General features: G+C 41.8%; 1 protein-coding gene across 2 annotated transcripts in view; it reads right to left on the minus strand.

Annotated features, from left to right (window-relative positions):
- AFF3 (ALF transcription elongation factor 3) overlaps nucleotides 1-12,385 on the minus strand; it is a 337,446-nt gene that overhangs the window by 95,887 nt on the left and 229,174 nt on the right. For both annotated transcript variants that reach the window (XM_068924417.1, XM_068924407.1), the window contains exon 8: nucleotides 518-569. In XM_068924417.1, the coding sequence (XP_068780518.1) occupies nucleotides 518-569 (52 nt within the window). The remainder of the gene's footprint in view (nucleotides 1-517; nucleotides 570-12,385) is intronic.

The raw sequence follows: 12,385 nt of genomic DNA on the forward strand, positions 1-12,385 counted from the left end.
AGGCTTTTCCTTAGCTGCCTTTAGCTTTCGCGTGTACCGGCCACAGAGAAGGGACTTAAAATGCCCACAGGAGAGACGATGGCCGGGGTTGAGGGGCACTAACGAGGCTTTCGGTATGTTAACTGACCCACCGGCTAGTCCCCAGGGCCCCACTTTAGTCACTTGCGCTTGAAGGTTTTTGGCCTGAATCCTTAATACAAAATTCCTGTTTCTCTCCTCCTTGGCTGCTCTTTAAAACAAAACAAAATCAAATCAGAAGGAGACTGATACAAAAACCTTCTGGGTTGCATCAAGGTCATAAATCAAGACCACTGCAGAACATTCCCCACAAATACAGCAGTTAGCACATGCAGTCTGGCACAGAACAAGAACATCTGCTACTCCATTTACAGTACTTTCACGTATTTTGATAACCTTTATGTATATTTTGAAAAAAAAGCATTAGCAAAATATTTGTAGAAGCTCAGTCTCAGCATGAAACGTTCTGCAAGTTATGTATCAGTTGTCTGGGTCTTACCTGGTCATTCTCCTCTTCATCACTACTTAACTTGAGGTCATCTTCTAGCATTCTGGAAAGTAAGCAATCGAATAAATTATAATTTGCCAGAACGCTTTATATTTGATTTTTCTGAGTTATTCTAAAAATTTAATAGTTTAAATAAAAAGAAAATAAATTTTATCCCAGGAACTGTACAAGTGACATTGTCCTTACGTTTTTTTCCTTAGCCAGTTGTTACCAAGTAACTTCTTAATTCACTTCCTATTATTAGTCCTTAAGGGGAAATGTTTACTACAGTAGTAATGGATTTTGAGAAGATTGTTATTAAACTCACCGGCAATTTTTATACGCTAAAATAATATTTTTGATGCTGATAGGTCAGTATTCTCTACAAAAGGAAAATTTTGCTCCATTTGGCTTTGAACTTACAAAACAGAAGTAGATATTTACACAGGCAGTACTGCAGCATGAAATAAAATTCAGATATTGCCCGAAGGCCATTTTTACCTATTGCATGTTCAACGTAAAATTGACATTGACTGAAACAATTAAAACTAAAATATATTGTCTCAGTGCACAGAAGTATCCACAAGGAGTTCATTGTCATATAAACATAGAAAATAATGCATCTTCTCTAATGGGGATTTCATCATCCTTTTCCACAACCCTTCCTCAACTTACTTAAATTGGCTCACAAAAAAAGATGAGTTTGTTTTTACCCCTACGCATTTTTTACAGACTAGGGTTAAGTAACCAGCAGCTAAAAGTGTTGAAGAGGTGCAAAGATTTCCCCCAGTGCTTGAAAGGTCTTAAAACACGGGACCTATTTTTAAAAAATGCCTCTGTCATAATAATCATTCAGAAAGCTGCTAATTTTTCTTGTGTTCTGGGAAAAGAGAATCTGTAATTTAGTCTTGACTCCAGAAGAAAGCTTGGTGAACAATTTAAACACATTCTATGTCGTGGGTGGTCCCTGGAGTGTAAATATATCAAGAAGACATATGTAGTAATTTCAAACCGCCTCCTTGTACTTGTGCCTAGATCTTCTAAGAGTGTGCCGGAAAACTGTGATTCTTAAATGGGCTACATAGAGCGTGCTTCTTAGAAGAATGCCATGTCTGAAAAGAGCACAGAGTCTACGCACCCTCCCTCAAAAGTCCTCGCCATTGGCACCACGCACAGCTCTTAGTACAGTTACTGCTGGCCGCTGAGTCCCAGCTGTTTCCAAATATTCCCCTTTTAGGGGAATATAGGATGGTAAGAACAGGATCGGCGGTCCGAGCAGAAATGTCTACTTGTTCATCTCCTAAAGAATCACATCTTGCTTTTTTTCTGTGTATACTGCCACTTATGCTAAAATTTTTCCTCTGTAAAACATATCAACATACCATGTTCAGCAAAATCTGGTTGCAGCTCAGACACTTCAAGTATAAAAAGTGTGTAGGAAACTCATCGAACTGCAGAGACGTGACTATCCCATGACGAGACTCCCCTATGTTTTAACGGGAAATATGCCCACTGGCAGGAAAAAAATCATTCTACCATCTCCTGAGTCGGCAAAATACCTTGTCACTGAATCGACGCAGCCAAGTGGGAGAGGTACCAATGAGAGGGCGTTTTCTCCTAAGAGCTAGACTATGCCAGAGAGGTAAAGCTTCCCATAAACATTGCAAGATCCACACTGGCTTTGAATTCTGTCACTTCTGAGGGACGTTTTAGAACTGGCAATATTATAAGTATTCATTAACAACTAGTTAGATCAGTTCAGGGCATCCCTGAGAAGAAAGTGTTGGAAAATAGAAAGCTTAGATTTGGGATTGGGCATTATATAAATAAATGTGATGAAATCTGCACTGGTAGTTATTTAACCAGACAAAGATTTGCTGATTATGTGACAAGCATTGTACTTACAATGTCATTGTCTACTCCTCCTTGATTTTAAGTGTTTGAATTTCTGTTAGTGATATGTTAGTTAAGCACACTGTTTAAGATTTAGCAATTTAGCTTTTCTCCTAAATTGAAGCTGAAAAACAAAAGCTTACTGTGAAATGTTCTAAGCAGCTCTCTGTATTTGTCAGATTGCCCTGGCCTTTTGCATCAGCGTAAAATAACGTAGATTATAAGCCCATGATTAGATGTTACTATGTCTCTTTGAAGTCTTCAGGTTTTACGGATGAGTGAGCTGGAGTTAAGGTAAGACACAAAATCATAAATGGGAATCATCCACATAAAAGGAAAAAGAAACAACAGTGCTGGCCTATCAAGATCTCCCTGCTTGTATGTTTTTGCCTCGTCTTTATTTTTCTTGTCTGTTTCTCATTGTAGAACTGCTGCTTTCCAAGGAAAGCACTGCCTGCCAGCTCACGGCTCTTGGCTCTCTCTGGAGCTACTGTAAGCATGCAAACAACACTGTAATGGTGGCGACAGAGAAAAGCAGGTCATCATAAAACTATCTTTCTTTTTCTCCCTTCCTTCCTTCCTTCTTCTCTTTCTCTCCCTTCCCTTCCCTTTTTCCTTAGAGGTGGATCTAGCCCACATAAACCATGTCTTTGTCACAAGTACACTTTAGGTGAGGACAGCTTGCCAGATGTAGAGGTCTACCTTGCAAGGACAGTATCTGTTTCCCTACTCTGGAGGAATAACTGCAGTGCCAAGAAGTCTTTCCTGATTCACAGCCAGGTCAGACTCTCAGCCCCGATCTGCAGAGCTACAGCCAGTGCAGGACATACTGCCACTGGTGACATGAGCGTCACCCACCAGCAGTTCTGGAGACCTGGGAGGCCGTCTGGACTCCGTGCAGCTTCCAAACCCCAGGCGGAAACCCACTCTTGATTAGGAGGAAGTATTTGCATCAGAGAGGTTCCAGTTTGAAATATGCATCTTAAGGAAATCAGATGAATTTTGAGTCTAAACGCTTTTGAGGAACGCTTCTCCTTGACAACTCCCTTCCACTGTGACAAGGATGATGGTTAGAAGTCCGTAACTGTACCAGCAGACCCTGCTTGAAAGAGGAAGGACGGAAGACAAGAAAAATACTCTAAGCTCACAAGAGATATTACATTAATTTGTAATTCATCTGAAAAGCACTTTGGCATAGATTCAGCGACGAATGAGCGTTGGTACCTCCTCTGTTAAAAAAGCACTTCAGATCATGTTTAAATCAAACCCTGTTCAGAATGGAATTTCTTTATATATTCTGGCAAACAAGTACAATGATAGACAGACAAACATATACACACTAATGTGCAAATACAGTCTTTTCAACTCTGCCTGACCCTCATCCTTGCCATTTTCTATAACACCTTCTTCAGAACATGCAAGATCTAGGCCAGTAAGTGACACTGGCTATGGGCTTTCAGAGTTTCGAAACGGGTTGGGCTTTAAGGCATTCAGGCACAGGTAAAAAGATAAGGAAATGTAAATTGGTAAACAAAAACCAAAACCAGAAGGTAATAGTCAAGGTTCAAGACTCTGAAAAACGCCCATCACAGGGCTTCAGCCCTTGAATGCTTACAGACCTTGGTTATTTTGCGGACCTGACTCAGGCATTTGTAGCGAAATCTCTGCGAGGCCACTGAGGCCGCGGCGGGTGGAAGGCCTGGGTGAGAGTACTGGCCGCAGGCTAATTAATGCAGTTTTTTCCTTTACCCTCGAAGGACGTAACAGGTAGAGATGAATTGGGAGGAAATGAGGATGAGCTTGGGATACTGAGAAATGCTTCAGCAAGCCAGCTGGTTTCTTTCTCCCACAACCAATTAAGAGGTTTCAAGCAGGGATGCTCAGCCAGTCAATCACTGTGGAAAGGTGGGGGGGGGGCAGGATAAGGAACGACTTAAATATAGTAGAAAATAGACAGAAAGCCTTCTAGAGGGCACAGTATCCAATTTCTGTGTGATTGCACATCCAAATCTCTTATATCACTTCTCGGAAAGCGTGACATCTTTTGTCTGTGGGCTGTTCGCTGCATCTGTCTGGCAGGCTGCCGGGGGCTGTGAGGGATCCTGCGGAGAGACCCTGTGCCTGCGGCTGGCCCTGGCGTGCAGAGGGATGGGAGATGCTCCAGCTCAAAGTAGCTGGGGTTTGGCATGGCGGGGTCGCTGCCGGCCGCTGCCCTCGAACCACCACGCTCAGTGGGAAGGGTTAAGCCAGCCCTCGCAGCTTTGCTGCTTTGGCTGTCTGTCTTTTATCCTGATTTGTCATCGTTGCTGTTGGAAAGCCGAACCCCAGGAAAGGATGATCTGCAGGCTGAGCTGAGGATCAGGGGAGGGGATGAAATCCTCTCGTTACCCCTCCGGGAAGTAACATCAAAGTAATATTTTCAAAGGTGATGGTAGGGCCAGGGCCCAGGCCAGAGACTTTTGGGTTGGAAAGAGTTGGAGGAGAAGGAGCTGCTGAGGAAAGAGATGCGGTGCGGTGCCTGGGGTGGTGGCTTTCAACAGCCAGTTTGGGAATCAGCTGTGATTTCTAACATCTGGAGCCAGCCGAAGACCCTTCCAGAACAGCCCTTCTTGGGAGAATACCCATACTCTTTCTCAGTTCGTGGTAATACTGGGACTAACGTCCAGTTCCTGAGCGGTCTGAGATCTGCTAAAGGATTTCAACAAGAGTTTGACCCACCTTTCATTAACACCAAGGCTGTGAAGGTACAGTTACACCCCAGAGTCATCCTTGACATCTGCTGCTAAGCATGAAGGAAGCAGCAGGCCCCACATCTTACATTCGTTTCTGATATATTGTGCATTTCTGGGCTTTATGAACTCTTTCCTTCACCCTGTAAACTATTTATTAATGAGTTAATCTCCCAAAAATGCTTCTGTGGTTTTGTTTCGTCATTAGATAGATTTCCTTTTGGCTTGTAAATCAAAGGACAAGAGAAGTGGCCCTGAAGACATTTAAGAAAGATTAAGAGAATGAGGTGAAAAACCCTCTCCTATCCCTCTAGTAGTCTAAGCTACTGCACTAGATATGTTCTTCATGATATCTTTGATATTTAGAACATCAAAAAAAATTGAGACGGGAAAGGAAAAATATTGATATCAATTAAATCATCGACACTAATGCTTTAGGAGAGAAGATGTTTCTGGTTTGCAAGCCTGCAGTACAGATCCATGTATGACGCAACTGTCACTGAAATAATTACAGAAATCGCTACCTTCCCAATTTGTGAAAGAGCTCGTGAATGCTAAGAGAGAACTCACGAGAGTTAATCTGATTGAGTATATTGTTCCATTTTCATGTGAAACATTAAGAAGGCAGTATCTTACTCAGAATATTGTATTTATTGAGGACTTTCATGATTTCTGCTCACTGTGTAAGGAAGTGATCTTATTAGTGGAGAAATACTTTGATTTTAGCTGAAGAGGAACCCCACAAAGCAGAGAGCTGTGATGGACATGAAAGTCAGACAACTAAGCGCTCATTCAAGTTTACAGCACCACTGTTTCATCTGAATGAGCCTGCTTGGGGGCAAATTATCTTATTTTTTTAATACATAACATTGACGCTTTATTTTTTCCCCCATAAATGCGTAGGGGCCTTTCAAGAACATTAATCTCAACATCACCACAAGCCCAGAACGAAAATATTCTTCTGGGCAGGGCCACGGTGGAAGGCTCTCAGAGTGGCTCCAGTTGTTTAAAGTCACAACTGATGTACTGATACAGAGCACGCTTCACGCTGCTGGAAAACAAAACCAAACCTTCTTGGAAACAGCGTTGTGCAAGACCTTTAACTCTGCTGCCAGCAAAACAAGGGAGAATTCCAGGCAGGAGCCTGCCTTTTTTATGCAAACCCTCCCGCTATGTTACTTATTTCAGCTGGAAGTGCTCATGAGATGCAGGTAATAGGACTTGGGCACAAACGGGGCAAATGTACCTCCAGCCTCTGGGCACGTCTTTGGCTTCTTTTAAAGAGATAGATAAAAGCAAAAATATGCCTGGTAAGAAGCACGGAGACTTCATAAGAAACAGATGGACACGCTTCCTTCTCAAAAGGAGAAAAAAAGAGGAAAAGGGAAACCAATGTTATTGTTATTTCCTTGGTTACCTGCACATAACAGATGGCCAGTTACGTTTGCTACTTACGGAAAACTGAAACAGCAGGTATTTCAAGTAGCTTTGTTTACTAGTCCTGAATGTAGGAGTAACTGTTTCTACAGAGCTGTAATTTTTAATTAATTAGATTCTGATCGCTGAAATTATCTTTCACTTTAGTGTCATAACTGATGCAAATTTTCCACTTCAAAAAGTCCATGCATTTATCCAGTCTGAAAAGTGTAGTATTTACTCCTGTGTTATATGAAATAAAGGCTTATGGACAGAGGTAAACAACTAGATCTAGAGGGTATGTAAAAAATGCTGTAGTAGAGCTTTTAGCAGGCTTGCAAGACCTAAGCAAGCACTGCATCTAAAATTCAGTTTGACTATATGATGTTTAAGGTTTAAAAAACCCTCAACAAACAGTTAGTTCCACTACATGGATGAGGAGAAAATGCAGGAGAAAATGGTTATATAGAATATTGTCAAATCTAATTAAAAACCAAATAAGAAGGCCAGTAAAATCAAGCTGGTGAAATATTAATGTACTAAATGTTGGAATGAAGTATATATATCAACGTGAGATTTAATTCTGGAGCGATTTAAATGCCTGAAAAACTGACTCAGTCTATAGAAATAGAATTAGCAATTCTAATAAAAAATAGATGCTCTGAAAGGAAAGTTTTCTGTTCTTGGCTTGAATCCATCTGAGATGGTCTACACCACTCCTCAAAACCATTTAAACAGGCTAAACGGTCTATAAAACCCCATCACACTGCTGATCTCATTAGAAATGCAAGGCAGTCCTTTCTGAGCAATACAGCGATTACTCTCCCATATTAGCAGAAGCTGAAATAAGGCTTCCACTGTAGCAGGCACCATCCCAGCACCTGCCCTCGTGAGCACCTGTGCACGGCAGAGTCCCCATTTGCACAACGACAGGTTTGTCCCTCCTTCCCTCATCTCACCCTCCAGTCTCCACAAAAGAGGGGAAGGGAGAAAATACCTGATTGCTTTACCTTGCACACCACGTGCACATGAAATATGGGCCTGCAAGCCCTAGGTTAGCTGGCTGACTCCATCTGCAAGCACAAATTAAAAAGAAAACCTGCCTGCCTTTAAGGAAATGCTGAACACCTGCCGACTGTGGCCAGAAGTGTTATACCCCAAAGGTGAGTGTGGTTCCTTCCTGAACTTCATACAAACTCTCAGTGATGGGAAACACAGCTTTTCCTTGTATGTGTCATTACTGCTAAAGTGGCTGGGGCTCAAGTGACTGGCCCAGAAGGCAGAACAAGAAATCAAATGGAAGTAAAGAAAGGGAAAATAAATACAGTCGAATCATATGCTGAAATTTCCAGCTTCTTGGCAGGGTGGTCAGAAAGCCTACTCGCTTCCGCACGATCCACTGCGGTCCCACGAGAATAGTGTTGTGAGCAGAAGGACCTCGACTACCTCTTTAAAGAGGAGAGAAATTCTCCAGAAAAAAAGGGGAAACCAACTAGTGTGAGCCCACTTCCAGAGCAAGGAAGCCACATGAAAATGCATATATACTCAGAGAGAGGGAAGAATGATGAGCTACTTACCGGCTCGCCCCCTCACTCCTAAGCATCAGCCTAAAGTAGTCCAATCACTCTGAGGGCTTGCCAAAGTTTCATGGCTAATCATGCTCTGTGTGACAGGAGGACACACATTTGGGGAATAAAAGTTTTGAATGAGCCGTTTGCAATTTTCCAATCCATTTCTTGCCTCCCTGCCTCCGTTCATTTCAGGCTCTCTGGGTGTGATTAGCACTTATTTACTAACTCTGTTTTTCTGATTTCCTAGCAGTTTGATGCTGCCATCTACAAAATATTAATTTCAAATGTGAAGTGAATTAAGATTGCATGAACTGCACTACCGCGCCTTATGTGTCAGCTGTCATGGCAGAAATCTTGGGGAATTTATGCATCTGAGACTCAAAATTGCCACTGCTCAGTTTCCCTGCTGAAGGTGCAGAATCTGATTTTGGAGATGGTGATTATTTTTTTACAAATAGCCTCTTTCTGCCTATTCCCCATCATTATAAACATCTGTCCTCACGCTGGAGTCATCATCCCACACATTTTTATTCCCTTGCTCGCTTGCAGATGACTGCAGTCATTTGTAAAATGCAGACCGTTCATTTAGCGATGTTCATAACTGAGGCTGCAATAGTATTTATTCATTTCTCACTCGTCAGGCGAGAAAAATTAGATTGTTTAGGCTAGAGGTTCTGAAACTTTACTCAGGTACTGCGGTGACAAAAAGAGAAGTGTCTCATATCACAGCAGTGACGGGAAAGGTGGCAGCTCCCGCGTCCCCCTGCAGAAGCTGCTGCCCCAATCCCTGCCTCATGCACCAGGGGCTCAGGATAGCTCTTTTTGCTAGGCTACCACGCTGGGCGCTCTGTCTGCCTGTTCGCCTCCATCTCTGCAGCATTTTCAGACTTGCAGCTTGCCAGGACACATTCCCTACTGCAAACAGGGGAATTAAGACAGACTTTCCTTGTTCCCAAATAGAAAGCTTGGAGTTGCTTTTTTTTCCTAAGCCTCTTTTGTTTAAGTGAGGCTGAATTATCAAACCATTCAGACTATTTGGTAAGCTGTTCCATCCTTGCTATTTCTTGCTCTGCCATCCTCTGCAAAATTTTGCCTTCAATGAATATCATTTCCTTCCAGGTCGCAGCAAACAACGCTGTATCTCCCTGTGCAACTGCTCAAAAAATGCTCCTTTGGCCCAGAACCCTCACTGGCATAACTTTCAGAATTGGTTAAGAGCTAGGAATTTTTAATTTGCACTTAACTGATATTGCATACAACACATTCTTAAAGCCAAATGCTTTACAAAGGTCTATTGCAGCTTCATTAATAACTTTATCATCCAAACATGCCAGCTCCACATAGAACAAAATCAGCTGTGGTTGATAAGAACTGATATTCCTTTCCTTGAAAGTAGAATATTGAATGGCAATAATCAGGCTCTTATCCTTCAGCTCCTTGATGGAATTAATGGGATCCTGTTTGGGCTTTCCCCACACTTTGCTTAGGAGAGGTGCCAGGTGAGCTGTCCTGAAACTAAAGCTTTCTTTCTTGGCCTTTTGGCATATTGCACGGCATTAGCTGTCTCCTGGGATTTATCCTACATATCAAGGTGTATCACAAGCGATCCTCAGATTTGACTAGCCACCTTCCTAGCTACAAGGCAGCTGGTAAGGTCTGAGGCCAATGGATATTTGTATCTAGGGTAACTGATTTTAAATAATTTATTCCCACTAGATACTGCTCAGCTTCCTTTCCGTCTACTAGTCATCCTGTTTTTCCCAATACAAAATAGTATTGTAGTGAATCTAGTATTATTTATAAAGAACCGAATATCTTTAGTGAATCCCGTTTTAATATTTCCAGCTACTAAGGGCCTATTGCTAGAACCGTTGTTGTTCTTTATATACTTTAAAAACATCCTTATTCTCATTGTCCTTGAACTTTCCCCGACATCCTCTACTCCTTATATCCACATATCTGCTTATATCCATATATCCACTCCACATATCAGTCTTCAATATTTTAAAATCTCTCTATTAGATTGACTGTTATCTTCTCCTTTCATGTTACATGTATTATATATTTCATTACTATTGCATAGATTGCTCTTTCAGTTCTATTTGCTACTTTATTTCACCATTGAAACTGAGTTTTCAGTAAAGTTAGGTTTTTCCTTTATTGTGGAAATGCAGCCTTTTGGCAACCTAATGAGCCCTGCTTAAAGAACCTCGAGCTTCCACTCATATCCCTATTTCTAGATTTTTCTACCCAAGGAATTCTGGTCAAAGATTTCTTCCACTTTGGGACACTAGCCCTTTCTTGTTGGGACTATCCTTTATTTGTCCAGCTTGGATATAAAAAAATCATCATCTAGTTGCCAGGCAGCCATGGACCTGATTTATATCAATGCCCCGTTTATCTTTAGCCAAAATAGAGGTGGCTATATCTGGTGAAATGACCTTTGGGTCAGAAAAGTATCATGAAGACCATCAACAACCTTCATTGTGTTTTAATGACCAGGACCCCTGGCGCTATCTTCAAAGTAAGACCTCAACATGACACTTCTGCCTTTTCTTCACGGCCTGGTGCTGCTGGAGCAGCTCCATCCTCTTCTGGATTTTGGCTTGGGGGCATGGTGGAGACCCTCGCCCGGCACTCGGTACCAAATTACTCTGCGTGCAGTCAAGACGCTGAAGGACTGAGCAGTAGGGACAAGAACATATGGAAATTATACATCCTCTGTAATCTAATGAGCTGCAGCCAGTAGAAGCACATCTGTGAAAGACACAACAGGACCCCCAAAGTTTTCACTATTTCCTTTTAAATACCTTTCCTAGCCATTTCCTGGAAAATCATTACATATATTTTACTCAGTCCCGTCTTTAATACTTATAGCTTCATTTAGTTTTAATACAGTTATAAATGGGCTGTAGCGGCCTGCTTCTTTTAATAACTAAGTAAATGAAACCCTGTCTGTAATAATAAATGAACCATCCATCTGGGAGGCCTCCAGTAAAAATTTCAACAGGTATTTATTGCTCCTTTATGTAAACAGTGCTCTGGACAATACAAGTGATTATACTTTCTGTCAGTCCTGTCAGGAAGGAGACAGTATAGTTTTGGACAAGGTTCCACAGAGTACACATTGAATTTACAGGTTTATTTGACTAGATGGAGAGAAAATTATTAAAACAAGCAAATAAACTGACAAGAACCCAATTGGCTACTGTGAAAGCAAGCGTACCATTTCATTTAAAGAGATGGTTTATGGGGTTAAAATATAAAAAATAGATAGCTCTGTGATGCAACAGACTCATCACAACCCCAGATGCTTCACAGAAAAAAAGCACAAAACAAAACCAAAAAAAAATCTGCAGGCGTGAAAAGAGTTTCACTGTAAAATCAGCACTTCTTATACACTTTAAAAAATACTCTGCCCTCATAGGTTCTCATGATATAAGTAGAGCAGTGGCTGAGTGGGATCCCTGACCAGAGCGCAAGGGCTGTTATCCATCCCCAGGGACAGCCCGTCTTCTCCTTTTCATTTACAGACACTGTTGCACATACACTGGAAAGGGCAATACCATGACACTTTTGCAGTAATGAAATTTTAATTAAAAAAAAAATCTCATTGCCAAAATCATCTTCATAGCACTATTACATTCCCTTTCCTAACTACATGCCATTACATCCCACCATTGTTGAAATAATACAATGTCAGAATATACTGTCAAATAATTAATTCAGTGGGTGGCATGAAGAAAAAAAACAGACAAGGGGCAGAAAGCCTTCAGAGCCCATGTGTGGCCAAACTGATGTGCCACCATTTGATACTGAGGAGTGGGCTGTGAAGCATGCTGTATATTAAATACGCAGGGGTTTACAGCTTGCTGTGATTTGTGTCAAAATTTCCAATCTTCAAATTTCTGCAGGAATAGGCTGAAATCTCTCCCATGAGTAGGTTCACTGACAAGTTTCTCAGTGCCTTTCATTTCCAGCCAAGCTAGGCATAAGCAAAAGGCAGGTTTTTCCTTGCAAGACAGACTACAAAAGAAAACAAAATATATCAGCCAAAACATCCCAGGGTGCCCTGCCGCACGGCACGAATGAATCACTGGCCCATGCGAGCACGGCACTTTGTGCGCCTGTGTTCAGAGGAAGGGTTCTCCAATGCCCTTGGGAAAAAATTGGAGAAAAGGTGCACAGGCCCAGGCAAAGCTTTCCCACTCGGTACTGAGAAGAATTTTGCTTGGTATCGCTTGCGATAGATTTTTGGGAAGCCCTCGTCA

This window comes from Struthio camelus, chromosome 1 (genome assembly GCF_040807025.1).
Source record: "Struthio camelus isolate bStrCam1 chromosome 1, bStrCam1.hap1, whole genome shotgun sequence".
NCBI classification, from domain to species: Eukaryota; Metazoa; Chordata; class Aves; order Struthioniformes; family Struthionidae; genus Struthio; species Struthio camelus.